A 17,314-nucleotide genomic window follows, 5' to 3' on the forward strand; every position below is an offset into this window, starting at 1 on the left:
TATTTTGTTTTTACTTTTTTGGAACAGAAAATTACTTCTTGTTGATATGGATTCTTGTCAAAATAACCTTATTCAATTATACTTCAGAAGAATCTAAAGCTAGTGTATTCTGTTCTAATCTAAACTAATAAAAATTGAGTAAATAGCATCTGTTTTATTATGACATCAAGTGTCCTGTTCTAATAAATGATCCTTCTTTGAATTTTTGATAGCAAGATCACATTACAATGCTTAACTGAGATTTTTTTTTTGCTCAATAAACACACAGCTAAATGAACTTGTTCATAAAACACATAAACATATTTACGGATTGTAATGCTAAACAATGGAATAGTAGATTGGGACATATTTTTGCGACATATTTGGAGCATTGGACTTAGCAAGTAAAAGATACAGAGAATAGAGAGTGAGATCATTAATTTTAGTCGATCAACGCACAGCATAGTCACATAGTCGTGACCGTTTAGTTCATCATTTTTTTTTTTCATTTTACAGTTACACAAGAAGTTAAAAAGACTAGGTATAGAAGGTCAATTTTGTTATTGAGGAAAATTTGCCAAATCGGTTCCTCACATTATCAGAAAAAAGAAACTTGTATAAATGATGAACTAAACGGTCACGCCTCTCTCAGATGTCCATAATTTCAAGGACAAAAAATGAAAACACACTTCGTTTCCTTTTAAGGAACACATCATCCATTAAAACTCTAAATATAAACCTTTTAAGAAACACATTGGCCGATTGATAGTCTCTAACAAGTCAAATATTATTGATAGCGATTTACTGCACAATAGGGGATCATACCACTTGAACTAACGGCAAGCACGATTCACCTAAAATACAAGAATATCACGTATTAAGAACCAATTTTCGCCCTATATCAAGAACCAATTTTTTTAAGACAATCAAAATGAAATATGCTCAAACTTACTCCATAATTTGGGCAGCTATAGAATCTCCCTCCCAGATTTGTAGGTTTCCAAGAAGTTACAGTCATGGATTCTTTGTCACATAGCATTAAATATTGTTTGCTTCCATTGTACTCTTCAACGAGTGAATTCCTTTTATATCTTTTCTTGCTCTTTTCTACTACTTGCACGTGACCGTACTGAAAATTTCTTCTTTGATTAGAGGCTTGGTGGCTTAGAATTAGGATTTTGGTAGCTGAAAAAATAGGGGAAAGGGGGAAGAAAGTGTTTGGTGACTTACATTTTCTTCTTTTTTTTTTTAAGAAAGGGTTTGGTGGTTTACATTTCTTCTTTTTTTTTTTTTAAAAAAAAAAAAAAGAGGAGGAAATAAAGTGTATTTTCATTTGCCCTTGAAATTATGGGTGGAAGAGAGAGGTGTGCACTTTTTGGCTGAAAAAGTAAGCGAAAATGAGTTTTGAAATCAATCAGGTGGACTTTTTTATATTTGAGGGACTATTGTGACTGATTTTAAATTAATGTGAAGGATTAAAAAAGTTTTTTTCTCAAAACGCGAGGACCAATTTTGTAAATTTTCCTTTTATAAAAGTCATTTAAACCATTTTGATTCATGAAAAGATAGTAATGGAGTTTCCAAAGCTAATTACGGAGTACCAAAATTGTTGGTTTAGACCAAATAGAAGAACAAAGCAAACATCGTGAGAATGATACAATTTAAAAGTGAAAAATACCCAATACATTGCCATTGCGGTGCAATTACCAACAAGTGAAACAGGAATGACCAAAATCTATTATCATTGAGGACTTTTTTGATACCCATTTCAGAGTGTTTACCAAACAGGTGGTTGAGTAGAGCTGTGATTGTGTAGCCAACTAATCATTGGAAGATCAAACTAAGATTTTAAACCAAAAACCACTTTCTTGAGGTTTAATCTTTTAAAAAAACAGAAAAAACTAACATTAAAATTCTAGGAATTTTGGTATGGACAAGGGGACACCAAGAGGTTTTGTCAACAATTTCGTAGAAGCGAATGAATTCAAGCGGACACAGGCCCTGTCTCTAAATATATGCATTGAATCAAACTAATGAAGTCCTCTGAAAAATTCTGAAGGAATAAAAATCATATATTCTCCCCTCTAAGAACGTATGTAGAACCAAAATTTCAGCCTCTAGCAAGAGCTTAAATCTTACAAGAATGTCATCAATGTTTCATGGAACCTTGGATAAGCCATCACAGAAAAATAAGACTTTAGAATCCATTTCAGTAATTACTTTATCGAAATGCCGAAATAAATAAAGAAAAAATTTGATGGGGTTTCTTACCTTTAATTTTTTTTTTTTTTTAAGGTTTAGTTGATGGGATTTCTGACCATTGTTCATCAACTATTCGAAGGTTTTCTTGAACCCGATCAAAGTTGTTTAGTGTATAATTGAGGGAAAAAAAAAACAAAGGTGAAACGCTGTATTACTTGTTCATTGACTATACAATTTTTAAGTGAAAAAAAAAGAAAGAAAGAAAAGTAACGAAGCCAGGAACACCTTAATATGAGAAGTTCGTACTTTAAATAATACATAATCCTAAATTAAAATTATGATTTTAGTGTATTCTCAAACTATTTTAGTTTGCCAAAATTGTAGATATCAACTTGGAGTCGTGTTATATTAAGGCAAGCAAACAACTTAGACAAGAAATTAAGAAAATGGTTACAACCTCCAAACATCTTTTACTAGTAGTATTATTGCAGTATAATCTATAGCTTCTCAGGCCATTACATCATGTTATAAGGAGATTATAGTTTACAGGACTTTCTTAAGCATGAATATTCGTCTGAATAATATGCAATACATATTAGACAACGTTCACCCACATCCCAGTACTAGGTATATCTTCATGCACCACGAAGAGCATGTAGTATCCTTTTGGTGCAATCTCAGGTGAGGATGGTCCAATTGCAGTAATCCTATAAGTACTTGAGGCAACATTAACGGCCTCAACAAACTTCAAAATCACCATTCTTTGGTTCATTGAGAAAGAATGTGTAGTAAAAGATGGTGCAATGATTCTCACTGATAAACTTGCCACTTTCAGAAAATTGTTGACTGAGAAAGTCACTGAAAACTTCCGCTGGTATGTTATATTTTCAGCCATTCCAACAATCCTCGGTCTCACTGGATCATGCAGCTGTGCTGAGTAAGGTGGAGAAAAGGCTTCCAAGCTCAGGTCAGTTGGAAATTGTACACCAGTAAATTTGTAGTATACATGTGGATTGCTTCCTCCAACTAGCACTCTTCCGTCAATGAGTAGTGTAGCAGAAGAATGGTACATTCTTGGCCTTTGTGCAGTTTCCATAACTGAGAACCGATTATGTTGCATTGCGTGGGGCTTGTAGATCACTGGCCTTGTGACAGGATTTCTTGCATTTTCCCAACCTGCAGTTCCTGAACTTGCACCATTGATTATGATGACATCTCCAGTAGGAAGAAGTAGCATGTCACCCATTACTCGTGCCATGGGCATTGTCTCCATTTCCCAGGCAGGATTTTGGTCAGTGACTTTTAGGCGACCACATGTGGAGCTTGCACGGATGAAATATCCCTGCCTTGCACTCGTGAACGCCCCGTGAGGTGCACCGCCGCAGACCATGATCTCTGCCTCTATTGGACCATTTTCGTTGATAGGAAGCAGCACTGATGAGCCTGAACTAGGATAGTTCCTGGAAGCATCACCAGGAATCTGAGGAAACTCCCTGACAACCTTGCTTTGACGGTAGTCAAACAAAATGGACCTTGTGTTTGCAAAAATGAACAAGTTTCCGTCTGGTAAGAGATGGAGAAATGGATACAAGTTATTCTCACCTTCATCCTTGGTTTCTTTAAGAAACTCCAGATCATAGGAACCGGTTGCAGGTTGAGAATAAAACTCATAATTAAACTGTCCTCTCCCCCCAACTATGATTATTCTTCCATCAGGCAGAATCTGATTTGTTGCATACCATCTACGTCTCATAAGAGCATTTGGAAACTCAACCCAATCACAATCTTCACCACCACAAGGGGAAAATTTTCGTACAACATGATCTCCATCATTGTATCCACCTGTTTGAACCAGTGTTCCATCTTCGAGGACTGCCCCTGAAGAGCACCAAGTATCTGTCTGTACCATTAACGGCCTAAAGTTATTGGTGCCAATGTCATACAGAACAGAGTGAGCTGTGCAGTCCGTTTTAAGTGCTACGTCATGTGGATCACGACGACAGCGCCCGCCCGGAAGAGAGATATTAGAATTGCCAAAGTCAGTCCTATCAAACATAATAACTCTGTTGTTGTGCAAGAGTTGCATATGCATTGCTGATATGCCAATACATTCCTGCAAGAGACGCCATTCTCCTTGAATAGCTGTAGCCAGTGAGGTTGCTGGGAATCTGGTTGTTGCCAGAACGAGATGGAGGGAGAAAAAGAATGGCAATAGAACGAGGGTGACAATTTTTGTACCCATAGCAGAAGGGAAAAAGCAATTATTTTGGTGTTCTGTTGTTAGATTTTAGCGTTCGAGTAGGTGCAATGAAGTTGATCAAATTTAGGAACTGTGTCAGTCTACAAAATGGTTCACGGAGTGTGGTATTTACAATTCAATTATGTTATGATTAAATAGTAATGGGTGCAGAACATGCAGGACTTCTTCTGTGAAGATCAATCCAAGCAGAAATTCAGCACCATCAAGAAATGGTGACCCGAAAATTGCATGAAATAATGACTCTTCCAGGAAGCAATGCCAAGAACCCCTTCGCCCTATTACTGCCGCTTTCATGATGTCCGGGATTACAAAATACATGTTTTTCAACAGCATCTGATGGATACTTGTATCCAGTTCTCAGCTGGCGCCGATAAAAGTTGCAAATTTAGGTACACTGGTCACTGGCGCTCTCTCATAAATACATATAATTTCCAAGTGAAAGCATTTCTCTACATTCAATTTCCACTATATAATTATTTTAGCATTCAATCTATTTAGTACCCATATTCCCATTGTTCTTATTTTTTTTTTCAACATTACTATTTGATAAAAAGTTGAAAATCACATTTAAGCTCGTCAATCGGGCCATTTGAACCAAACGTTAACAAACCCAGACTCGACTCATCTAATTAATAAGACTTTCGGGTTTCAAACCATGAGTTTTGGATTAATAAATGTGAACCTTATACTTGACTTACAAAACATTTGGGTTTTTAAGTTTAATTCAGACTTAGCCCAAACTCACTTGTTATTCCTTAATTTCTTTAATATAATTACTATAACTATAAATTCGTAAAGCTAATTTAACATCCACAACATTAAAACTATACACGAACCAACAATAGTCCATTAAAAAAGTATATAAATCAAGAATTTTTCAATAATAATTATCTAATTCGTTCAAAATACATGAAAAATAGTAATAAAATATGATTATCAATCAATACATATTCAAAGGTTGGAACTTCTCCAAAACCTTCTCAATTTGCACCTACTAATATTTCTCCACTCATTTTGTTTATAGTGTCCAAATTTGAACAGAAATACAGCATTTGAATCCAAATAGAAGTAAACAAATTGATTTGTCTCATGAGTCATGAGTCATACAAGAACCTACAAGAAAGAAGAAAATAGACCAAGAAATGATGGTGATCAATTCAGGTTGAGATTAAGCTAATGCTTTGTCATTGAAACTACCAATGTATGCTTTACGGATGTGGAGATTGGAGATTAGAGGTGAAGATTGGAGAGGCCAATCGTACAGGTGGAGTGGAGATTGGAAAAATAGAGGCTAGTGTACTAATAGGAGAGGTGAGAAACCAAAGGGATTAAGGCTCTCGTCGTTCCTTTGTCTAAATGTATAGGCACAAATTAACGGACTTAACCTATATCATATTTAAGTGTAGTAAGACCCAAACTCAGCTCACATTTAATTCTATATCATATTTAAGTCTAGTAAGACCCAAACTCGGCTCACATTTAATTCGGATCTAACATTTAAATCTAGACTTAACACAATCCAATGAAAGGTTAGGTTCGTCGAACTTTTTATCAGGTCGAATTGACTGAGTTCGAGTTGACCCGACCCTATTAACAGTCTTAATCACATTTTGAACTAATCTAATCAAGCACAATTATATTACATTTTGGACTAATCACATTAAAAAAAAGGTTTGTTATATGGCCCAGGATTTTTTTTTTTTTTTTAAAAAAAACGTTTAGTCATACGCACGATAATTTATTCACATTCTCAGATGACAATCTTGACATGCAGTGATCTAGAGAAAAGGTATTGCTTCTTTTTTTTTTTTTTTCCAAACAACCGAATGTGGTGTTACGATGGAGGACTTGCCAAGGCTAAAATGCTAGTCCCCAAATTCCTGCTGTGTTTCGCATACTCCAGCTATCTTTGTTGTCTGTTTATCTTTTCCAATGTTGCATCTGATGGAATCTTCCCTTCTTAATGGGAATTATGGGTGCAAATGTTATCGCCATTACCTCCAAGAAATCTGACAAACACAGGGATTTAAACCATTGCCAAATTCCTAAGGTGGACAATTTCAAGTGCAGAATGTCCAGCCTATCTTTTCAATATTCTAGGTTGCTTCATTGAGAGCTGTCTCGCATTCATCAAACACTATATGCATTCACCGTACTTTAAAGAAGAAAGGAGGAGATGAAAACAGACACTATTAACAGTGAGAAGATTAAGTTTTTAAGACTGAAGAGCAGTTCCTTCTCGTATAACAGACACTATTCATCAAACACAATTTAGTGCATTATCTAGCTTTCTTTGAAGATCTCAGATCATGCATTTCTCAACTTGCTTTTGATTCTCTCGAAAAATTTGGTAAAAGTATTCACTAGGGAGTAAAATGCAGTCTTTCAGGAGGGAAGAATAGAACAGTACAAGAGGAGGATAAGGGACTTCGTTATTCACTTCCTGTGGAAAGATTAATTCACTTTTGTTCTAAAGATGCAACTTACAAAACTTCATCTGATCAGCCAATATGAGGTACATCCGTACTCTGATCAGAAAAAGAAATAATAAATCCAGTCTAGATACCTTCTTTACTTCATTCTTACCAAAGATCAACTTCAGGTTTACCTTTCTCCAAAATCTCCATCCAGAATTCATATAAGAAGCATTCTCTGTACTTATAGCTTTGTTTGACCTAAACTTTTCCCATCCTTTCCGCAGCACCTTCAAAGCAAACATGAGAGATAAGCCTTGAAATAACAAAATAAAAAGTTTTTGAACATTCGTTAAGGTGAAACAGTGCTCCTAACTACAGAGACTAATGGGAATACCAGTGAACATTTTCTATGCGATAATGCCAACATCACACCACAAGATAGTGTCCTTCAGTTGTAAAAAAGGTTAAAATAGATGGTATAATTGATCACAACAACTTCCATTGTGATATTTAGAGAAAGTTGGAATTAATGGAAACTTGTGAGGATATGAAATACAGTAAGCTAAAGTTCACAAGTTGTAATGAAGTTCAAAAATAAATGATATAATTGATCACACCGACTTCACGTTTTGGACATTAGGAGAAAGTTGGAATTTATCAAATCTTGTTAGGAAAGAAAGTAAGATACAATAAGCTAAACTTCACACACTGCTATCAAGTTCGGGGTTCGGCAATTGAATTGTTCAAGGAACTTCCCCCAGGAAACAATTCAAGTAAACTAGATACGTATACTTGGATTATGCCCCTTGCCTCAACTGTAAATGTCTTGCAAAACTTGCATCAAGTAGATCTTTCCCTCCTTTACCTAGAAAAATAATGCATTTGCTATAAAAATCAAAACTGAGAATAATATGCACTGAGACAATCTGTACTGGAATGTCATCTCTGGTCCTTTGTATTGTATAAAGAAAACTATGCTACTACCAGCCCTCAAATCAAGATGCATCACTGAGAAAAGATAACACTGTCAAAGAAAAAAATCATCCAATTGAGGAAGCTCGTCTTCATATAATATTATTTTGACTTTATAAAATTTTTAGAAACTGTCCTGTCTCATATAGCATCTCAAGTGCATCATGGTGCTTTATTACTTAAACAGCAAAGTCTGAACCACTTCTCAACATGAAGAGTAAAACTCTCAAAAACACAGTATTATTCATCAACAGTTAAGGAGAAGTACCTTTTGTATAACTTTTTGGACCCACAAGGACAAGGTGCATTCCTACTTATTTGCCCACTCTTAGCCAAGTTTGACCGAGCAACATCCATTGGGGTTGATCCCATCAACTTCTGGACCTATAGATAAACGAAGGCAACTAATAAAATTCACCTATTGTCCATCAACTACACCTTGCGGCCTTCTGAATCTTCATAATCAAGGAAGATTATGGTAAAATTGCTCCATCTTTTTAGCAGATTTTATGAAAGGAATCACATCAACATAGCAATGAAAGAATGGAGAATGCTCTATTATAAAGTCTCTTCCCCACCCCCACCCCCCTTTCACCAGGTCAACAAAACTGGAAATGATGCGCAAATCAAAGTGTCTTTTCTCATAACATCACTATCCAACTTCCAGAATCATAGAACAGTTGATAAATGTATTATCCAAAGCAACTACTATAATCTGGCACTTTTTTGGTTCCGATAAGCAAGCAACACAAATAAATACTCATGTTCCTACTGTTCTTTAAGCAACAGCATCTCTATTTTGAAAAGTCACTTGACGATAATTTCTCACAATTCACCTTGGTTATCCTTTAGAAAACGAACTGTTCAAATCTTCAAATGATTGATATTCCATAGATAGAACAAGTATTTGTATGGAAAAGTTTATCTAATGATTAAGCTATCAATTTTTCCAGATGTAGGCAATTGCTTTTCAGTTGAAAAGAAAACACATTACAGAAACTTAAGCATTAACTAACATTTCACCTCAAAAGTAAGATGCAACACATGTACTCAGGAAATCTCACAACACAGACTAGATTGGAGTGGCCATAATGGTTTGCAATTCCTATATTCCCAGATAAATTTTTTCCCCTCTTCTTTCCTTCTTCTCCATGGTGAAGTATATCTCACACAAGTTACAAAAGACATAGTAGATCAAACATTTCAGGTACCAAAATCTTGTTATATCCTATTACACTAGAAAAAAGTTTACCAAAAAAACACAAAACAAAAACACAAAATATCCATGATAAAAACAAAGTGAACTTCAAATAACAGAAAAGCATCTTCACTTGACAGAATAAGCCAACTGCCAAAGCAGACAGGAAAGATAAAACCAGCGATAACTATCAAGTTCTTAAGTCCTGAATTAGCAGTATTGAATAGCTCAAAGGATTCAAGCACCAAGATGATGGAAGAATATGCACCACAAAAATTTCTTTTCCAATTTTTGAGAGACCACCAAATAAGACCCCAAGGCTGTTTGGAGAACAGTGAAAACTGAGATTTGGTATATATAACTAGTCAGGTCAGGAATACCAGGGAATAGATACAAAATTAAGTTATTGCGATGCAATTCAGTAAATCCACTTGTTTTTGTTTAGACAAGCATGGTTATTTGTTTAAGATGTTTTATAGGTATTTTGGCTGGCTGACCTTGGATTCACCCGCTGTAAGGATTCTTTCAGTGCTTATGAAGCCTTGAACAAAGAAAAGCTCTTAACTCATAACTGAGAACAAAATTCAGACCTCTTCAAAAAAATAGGAATATTGCTACCCCAAAAAATTCACACAAACTGAAATGGATGCAACCGCATAAAATTAACATAGACATCAATTAGAATGCATCAGTTAACTCACTGGGACTCTGGAACAAATGCAATCAACAATTTCTGATCACATTATTACAAACTTAACCAATCACATGCTTACACAGAAAAGAGTACCAGGCTCCCAGCCAGCACAAGCACACCCCTTCATACAGAAGTATCCAGGATGTATAAAGAAAGATAGGTAAAACTCTTCAGAGCAAAATGAAGACAACATTGTTCGTAAATGAAAAAAAAGTACCTCATCCAAACTCTTCGGCATTGGTTTACCCTCTTCCTTTAACTTCTCAATTTTTCTCTGTGCTTCTTTAGCCCATGTAAACTTTGCCAGTGCATTTTCAACATCTGCTATTGTGCAATTACAGTGCTTTGCAGCCTCTTGCTTTTGGCTTGTTAGGAGATTCTACAAAATGAATAACTTTATAAGGAAAAGTGTGTAAAGAAAAGCCCCATGAACAATCTCAAAAGGCAAAAATAATAAAAGATATGGATGTGCCAAGTTGGGTATGCTGTTCAGTTAAAATATTGGTTAAAATTTGCAATTATGAACCAATATCAACTTCAAATATTTTTCCAGTACAATAACTCAGAATGCATCAGCATCAAGACCTACTTATCAGAAAAATCATGAAAGAAATGCCTAACAACATGGTTGATTTTCAACCCAACAAGTAGAAATTCCATGGGTGATTAAGCAGGAACAGCTTCGCAATTTTTAGGTGACAACCATGGGAGTAGGTCAGATGCTTGGTTATGGGAAAAAACATAGTCCATAGTAGCTATTTACAAGCTTACATGTTCCCAAGGTTTCCATCTGAATGTACACTTGACAATTGAAAAGTTTCAGATGTTCATCTGCTATGTAGTATGTAGAGGTTTAGTTTTCCATTTTATTACAAGCTTTCCTCAATCATCTATTGTTTCTTTTTCCTCTTTTAAAGTGAAGATTGGGGGCTAGAGGGGTTTAGTTTTGGCAGGGCTACAATAGAGAGAATAAGCCTTACTAGATCCAGATACACCATTTCAAGTCTGTAAAATTCTGCACATTGACAACTTGATATGCACAATTGGCCAGATGCAGGATAAGAGTAATAAAGAAAAGCATTAGACATGTTTTAAGAGTTGAAGTTTGCTGTGGTTTCGGCATATATCTCAGTCTCATAAAACTAATCCTCATGGAAAAGAGTTTGTCTTTATACAAGCATTTTCTCTACACTGTCTTGCACTATCAATTTTTTCCAGTATAAGGCAGAAAGCTGTTCACCATTGAAGAACAATGGTTATACTACATTTGTGAAGAAAGTATCAAGCATGAAAATCCGACAGTACATACTCTGCAACATCAAGTGGTTGCCACCTTTCCATGGGTTCAGTTATAGCACCTTCTCAAGTAAATGAAACATTACTGTCATGAAAAATTATTACTTTCATAAGCATCCGGTGTTCTTAGGTGTAACAGTCTTTGTGTTTGCCAAAGATGTCCTCATCACAGAGGCCCATAACCTGCACTCACTACATATATTCTAATTCACAGATAGCTCCCTAAAGTTCCCTTTGTCAGTTCTTATATAACAATGTATTAAAAGAAATTTCAATTTTGACAGAGTAAAGCACGAAGTATGAACATGATGAAAATGAGCACACAAGCGTAAGTGACGTTCAGCCACGAATCCACATATTCAGAAATTCCAGATATCCCACATTATCCTAACACCAAAGAGCGACCTCAATCCATACTGTAAAATCATGACAACTGTTTCCACAAAGGAAAAACAAAATCTCCATCTGCTAAGACTTGTGCAAATGTAAATCTTACATAGAAAAGTAGTCAAATGGCTACCTCTCCAGTAGCGTCAAAACCCCCTAGATAACGAATTATAGCTTCCTGCTTTTCAAAAGCGTCTGAAAAAGTAGCTTCACTACTTCGCCCCACTATATACTGCTTGAATGCCCCTACCTTCCTAGCTTTGCTCAACTCATCCGCAAACCCTAAAATCCATCAACTCCAAAATCTCAACAAATTTGGTACACATGAAAAAGAAAAAGACAAGCAACATAACATATTTTCTAGTGAATACACAACTCATTTACGTACAAGAAAAATAATAACCATATATTAAGCAGTCGTAGCATCCAACAACTTCCTTTAGCCTGTCTTATCTACCTTGATTGTATCTTAGATGCCACCTTTAGCCCTTCTTATCAAGAGATGATTCTCACTCCTAATTCAAAATTCCCCACAAACAGGGAAAGCAGCTGAAGTTTAAAAATATCTGTCCCCTTAAATTTTAACTCCGGTTTTCTGCGATTCGGAGTTTTTTATCCTATTATAGTCCCAAACTTCCATTCTGCCCAAGGCAAACCCACTCATTATTGTCTACAATGGATAACCTGTTTTCTTTTTCTTTTTTTTTTTAAATTCAATTTTATTTTCTCATAACTAAATCACATTTTTTTTATATAAAAAAACTTCACTATCTCAAATATCAAAAATCTTTCAGCATAAAAAAGTAGATATTATCAATAATGAAAATTCAAACCAACCAATTACAAGAAAAGAAAATGAACATTAAAAAAAAAAAAAAGGGCAGCGGGTTGACGGTAGGAGCTTACGGAGGAGAGTGAAGGACTCTGAAGAGGTGGAGGTGGTATCGGGTGAAGTCTTTTGACCGGTGAAGACCCCTTTGATCTTGTCCATCCACGAGAAATGGAGCTGCGACGTGGAGGAGATCCATCGTTGCTGTGAAGGAAGAAGGTGGCCGTGACGGTGATGGAAGAATGCGGAGGCTGAAGAGATGAAGAAATTTCTCGGACGAAGCATTTTGATAACTGAATCAATAGTATTAGTTTGCAAAAAAAAAAAAATTTGTTTAATGCAGAGTTCGGAGTGGAAGTGAGGAAGAACCGAAGAAGCGCAAAGAAAAAAGGGTTTTAGTTCAAGGGTTTTGGAATAATAAATACGACGTCGTCACAAGGATATCAACTTTTTATTTATTTGTTTTTCTCGTTTTTGGTTATATGCTCTGACATTAGTCCCTTAAATTTGAAAAAATGTTTTCTTCATCCGAACTTTTACCTTCTGTGCTTTTTATTTTGGAGGTCGAATCCAATTTTTTGAACTACTTTAATTTAGGGTGCGTTTAATAAAACTGAAATCTGAAAATTGAAGTATGAATCTATTAAATTATAAAATTATTAAGTATTAAATTTAATACATTTGAGTGCATATCATATTCAGTGATAAATGAATAGATTATCACATAATTTTGAAAGCAAATTTTGCCTAAGAAATTCAATGTCATTTAATTAATTCAGATGTTCAATTTTTTGTTGTCAAACGATCTGAATACATTAATTTTAAGTGTTGAATTAAGTTATTAAACAAGGCCTTAGATTGAGAAAATACACCCATTAAATAAAAGCTTTAATTATGTAAGGGACTAAAATGTAACATTTTCAATTTGAAAAACTACGCATGACTTGAGCAATTTTTTCATAGCTTTAACTAATGCATTTTTGCGAAAGTGGATGGACTAAAAGAACATTTGAGGGCTCTTAAAATTCCGATTTTACGAATATGGATTCTTTTTTTTTTTTTTAAAGAATACGAATATGGATTCTTGAAGCATTGAAATGTCTATTTGCAAAAGACACTTGTAGTAATCGTCTAGCTTTCTTAGTCAAGTAGTTGTAGGCATTAGCTATGATCAACCACAAAGTTTGTCCTAAATAAAATGGTTTATACAAAAAATGAAGTACCCTTTGACATGAGCAGCCCTCCTTGATGCAGGCTGCTTCAGAACCAGAGCTTAAACATGGCAGAAATCAGCATATCTTTCATCATTAAGCAAGCAGAACAGTCATAGAAGTACAAATGAAGTCAGTCAGAATGGGGTTCCGTGATGACAAACAGAATTTGGATCACTGATCGATGTCCGTTGAAATCATTGACCATCGTCCAATATACACTAGAAAGAAATGCAGGTCAGCAGATGTTTCCAGATAGAACCCTCTCCAGCATTTCAAACATGGATAAATGGACCACCAGCTGCGTATAATTTCACCTCCATGACTCTACAACCAGCATCTGCACATAGAATACAAGCGCATGTATACCCACTTTCTCATGAAAAACGTGAAGCAGGTGTCTTGTCACTTGAACAAAGTCATAATCCACTCAGCTTATCTGTCGTAGAGAATGAATCCGATTCTTCTTATAATAAAGATCAGCAACAGACGACATGTATGCAGCACAATAAGTTGCACAGAAAAAATGCCTCAACATGGTTGATGTCACTGCAGCAAGTTTTTGGGGCAGCCCCATCGAGCTTCATGATGCCATGAAATTTGGCTACAAATATTCTGTCTAACTCAAAGTTTTGATCGCCTAAATTCATACCAGATCTCATAGTGATTAAAAAGTAAACTATCATGAGTGTGCTTTCCAAGATACTCGATTCCTAAATGATTTAGCCTTCTCGTGCATTCTTCTCCTCCCAGCCGCGAACAGAACTTTATGTTGTGTGACACAAAAATTCTACCTTCTAAAGGTTTCAATCTATTCACTAACCTCTCTAATCCAACCCAGACAAGCTTATCTGGAATATGGAGAAAAACGGCACTTGCATATATCAAATCGTACAAATCTTCAGATCCAAACTTACTAAAGTCCATGTCATCACCTCTAACAATCAGAGGACGCTTATGCAGTAAACCTTGAGAAGGAAGCTCGTACCTAAATGCCGTCATTAGAGAGAGCTCATCTCTCTCTAAACAATGGAAATGTGTGGGGTTCAAGTAGCGTATAAAATGCGAGCCGACGCGCAGTGTTCCACATCCAATCTCAAGAACACGAGAGTCAGGAGTCAGATGGATTGACTCTGCAAGGAATTCAAAAACATCTCGGCCTCCAGCCCAAGGCTCCCCATAGTTGCTGTGGTGCTGTTCTACGAGGAGCTCACTAGGGCATGGAAGAGCAGTGTGATTTTTTCCTTCCTCTCCTTCATAGTGTGATATGCCCTTAAACCTGAAAAATGGCAAAAATAATTCAATCATTTATCAAATATGGCCTGGAAATGGACATTAAAAAGCTAACTGCAACCGTACCCACTGCTCAAAAGTAAAGAACAATTAAAAGATTTAGAAAAAGAAAGGAGCAAAGATATAAGAAAAAGTCAAAAGCAACATCCAGTGTTGAGGTGTAGCTTGACAGTCTAATTCTTTCATTATAAAAATATGAAAAAAAATTGTTCATATATATTTTTAAAATAAGTCCTTAAGAAAGACGATATGGCTAGTTAAAAATAGACCCACACAAAAGAAGGTAATTTAACTAATGAGACATCAGGCATCATCAAAGGAGAACCATATAACAAAGGCAAATACTTGGGTAGGCTTTGTCTTGGTATACTCATCAACAATGTGGAAGATCCAAAGATTCAAGAGTCTCATGGTCATGGTGATTATAATATTATGCCATTAGGCTACGATCCATATAGCAATCCATGTTGTCATCCCCTGCCATTCTCACCTCTAATCTTTCTATCAGGCAGAGGCGCCAAAAACCACCATCAACATAATCAAGGTGGCGACAAAGTCAATCAAACAGCAGTAGTGGGGACAACAGAAAAAAAAATTACAAACCCCTGCCACTTACACCTCTAATCTCTGTATCAGGCAGAGGTGGCAAACACGGAGCAAATCAAGGCAGTTAAGAAATCAATCAAACAGCAGTACTGGGAAGAAGAAGAAGAAAAGAAGAAAACAATAACACTACAATCCAAAGGTCCACATAACTGCATAAGAAACAGAATCAGAATTTTGTTCTATAACGAACAAATTTGTCAGAACCCAAGTTACGATTCCATTACCTACTAGTATCCATCAGTATCAATTCAACCACAGTACTTAAGGGCATAAAGATACCTACGCACAAGAGGCCTGTCAAAGCCCAAGCGCAAGACAAAACACCCCATTTTAGAGGAAAATGCATATTATACACATCACCTATGATTCTTAGTTAAAGCGTACAACGATATACTATCAACCCATTTTAAAGGAAAGTGCACATTATACAAATCACATATGATTCTCAGTTAAAGCATACAATGGTATACTAATAATGCATGAAATCATCTAACATAACATCCTCCTCTCACATATCAACCAAACCTGTCTAGCATCGGCTAGTGCAAATCATTTGAGTTAACTACTGCCCTAGTAACTTGATGGTTAGTTGGCCTGTTAGGGGTTTTCTTCATTTCCTAGATGTTCATCCCCAGAACAGGGTTCCTTGACTGCTACAAAAGCCCTGTTTCACATCCTCTATATTTAACCACAACATATGACCTAGCATATATGGCGAATTTTTCTCAAGCCAAGCATTAAGCTACCGACGAGTAGCTTGAATAGTTTGCACTCCAGGCTTATCCACAATTATAGTACCTAACAATTCCCCTAGGCTCGAAAGGCTGGCCAATAACACCCCAATCAACACATATGGAACAATTATCCCTACCAAAAAAAGCGCAATACAAGACTCAAAAGTTTCCTTGCTAACATCAAAACCAATGCAAACCCAACAATTTACTACAACCGCTGATGCTTAGCCTAAAATTGGAACTTCATAAACTTACAACACTTCCAATATCGTGAACCCACTAATTGGATAAGAAAAACTATTTAACCACCCTCAATTTCACATCTAAGATGCAACGATTACATCAAAAAGAAGGAAAAAAAATCTTAACATACATTGCTAAAACCTCGTAAAAGCAAATTAAAAAGCAGAAATATCCCTGATTTAGTTATAAACACAAAAAAAAACTGAGGAAAAGGGTACTCACTGGAGGAGATCCTGGAGCTGTTGTTCGCGGGTTCTGGGATTAATGCCTTTACGGAGCACATTTTCGGCCATGTGGAGGCCATTGGCATCGATCTGGCATTTAACCCAATCTATGTCCTCTTTTGAAGCCGAGATCCGGCCCGAGAACCCAATTGATTTATCATCAGTTCTTGAATACCCCGTGGAAATAGGAGTGGTGGGGCAGGAGCAAGGAGGAGGGGAGGAAGAAAGGGAGGATAGTAGGAAGAAGAAAAAAATTGCAGCGGTGGCTACTGAGAGAACCAGTACTGGGACTGATATCACCACCCCCTTTGGTGATGTTGCCGATGACAGAGCCATAGTGAGTGAGAATTTTTAGTGATTGCCTGTTGCCCTGCTAGGCTCTGTGCCCGTATGGGCGGATGCTTGGGTGGGTTTTATTAAGGTTTGGGTCGTGAGAATATGAATTTTGGGTTCTTATTTCTAAGGTTCAGGTAAAGATTAAGTATTTTTGGAAATAACTAATTCTTTTTTTTTTTTTTTGCCAAACAATAACATATGCATATGTAACTGTAAAAGCACATCTTCTCCAAGCTAGACTGTCTAACCAAAGAGGGAAGTAACCTTCCGCACAACTTCACTAAGCAGGTTTATGGCATATTTTACCAACTTGTGATTGACTTGGTTGCCTTGCATTTTAAAAAAGGACAAGTAACACTTATATAAGATTTTTCCTAAGCACTCTGATATCCTAGAGAATTGTACCTATTTTTGGATCATCTGTATTCTCCAA

General features: G+C 36.1%; 3 protein-coding genes across 4 annotated transcripts; all 3 read right to left on the minus strand.

Annotated features, from left to right (window-relative positions):
* Positions 1–2,776: 2,776 nt before the first annotated feature.
* On the minus strand, positions 2,777–4,423 carry LOC113760093 (aldehyde oxidase GLOX). The gene has a single exon (XM_027302667.1). It carries the CDS (start codon positions 4,421–4,423, stop codon positions 2,777–2,779), a length of 1,647 nt encoding a protein of 548 aa, XP_027158468.1.
* A 2,357-nt stretch (positions 4,424–6,780) lies between these two features.
* LOC113763673 (protein translocase subunit SecA 1-like) lies at positions 6,781–12,550 on the minus strand. Of its 2 annotated transcripts, none has more exons than XM_027307566.1 (5): positions 12,312–12,550; positions 11,539–11,687; positions 9,940–10,101; positions 8,099–8,214; positions 6,781–7,145 (listed from the first exon to the last, which is right to left on the minus strand). In XM_027307566.1, exons 1-5 carry the CDS (start codon positions 12,517–12,519, stop codon positions 7,100–7,102), a joined length of 681 nt encoding a protein of 226 aa, XP_027163367.1. In that variant the 5' UTR covers positions 12,520–12,550; the 3' UTR covers positions 6,781–7,099. The 2 variants fall into 2 exon arrangements, with proteins under 2 accessions (XP_027163367.1, XP_027163368.1); XM_027307567.1 differs by lacking the exon at positions 6,781–7,145 and adding an exon at positions 7,693–7,723.
* Positions 12,551–13,514: 964 nt separating this feature from the next.
* Positions 13,515–16,954, minus strand: LOC113762382. Its single transcript, XM_027305820.1, has 2 exons — positions 16,544–16,954; positions 13,515–14,724 (listed from the first exon to the last, which is right to left on the minus strand). Exons 1-2 carry the CDS (start codon positions 16,879–16,881, stop codon positions 14,070–14,072), a joined length of 993 nt encoding a protein of 330 aa, XP_027161621.1. The 5' UTR covers positions 16,882–16,954; the 3' UTR covers positions 13,515–14,069.
* Positions 16,955–17,314: the final 360 nt, after the last annotated feature.

Source organism: Coffea eugenioides, chromosome 2, assembly GCF_003713205.1.
Source record: "Coffea eugenioides isolate CCC68of chromosome 2, Ceug_1.0, whole genome shotgun sequence".
NCBI lineage: Eukaryota > Viridiplantae > Streptophyta > Magnoliopsida > Gentianales > Rubiaceae > Coffea > Coffea eugenioides.

What these genes read in the sequence shown, in the direction of transcription:
- LOC113762382 (XM_027305820.1), bottom strand. Translation starts at nt 16,881, where the DNA reads ATGGCTCTGTCATCGGCAACATCACCAAAGGGGGTGGTGATATCAGTC. An exon ending in CAGCTCCAGGATCTCCTCCA is followed by an intron (nt 14,725 to 16,543) that starts GTGAGTACCCTT and finishes GCCATTTTTCAG; the next exon opens with GTTTAAGGGCATATCACACT.
- LOC113760093 (XM_027302667.1), bottom strand. Translation starts at nt 4,423, where the DNA reads ATGGGTACAAAAATTGTCACCCTCGTTCTATTGCCATTCTTTTTCTCC.
- LOC113763673 (XM_027307566.1), bottom strand. Translation starts at nt 12,519, where the DNA reads ATGCTTCGTCCGAGAAATTTCTTCATCTCTTCAGCCTCCGCATTCTTC. An exon ending in AGAGTCCTTCACTCTCCTCC is followed by an intron (nt 11,688 to 12,311) that starts GTAAGCTCCTAC and finishes GATGGATTTTAG; the next exon opens with GGTTTGCGGATGAGTTGAGC. An exon ending in TCCAAAAAGTTATACAAAAG is followed by an intron (nt 7,146 to 8,098) that starts GTACTTCTCCTT and finishes TTTGCTTTGAAG; the next exon opens with GTGCTGCGGAAAGGATGGGA.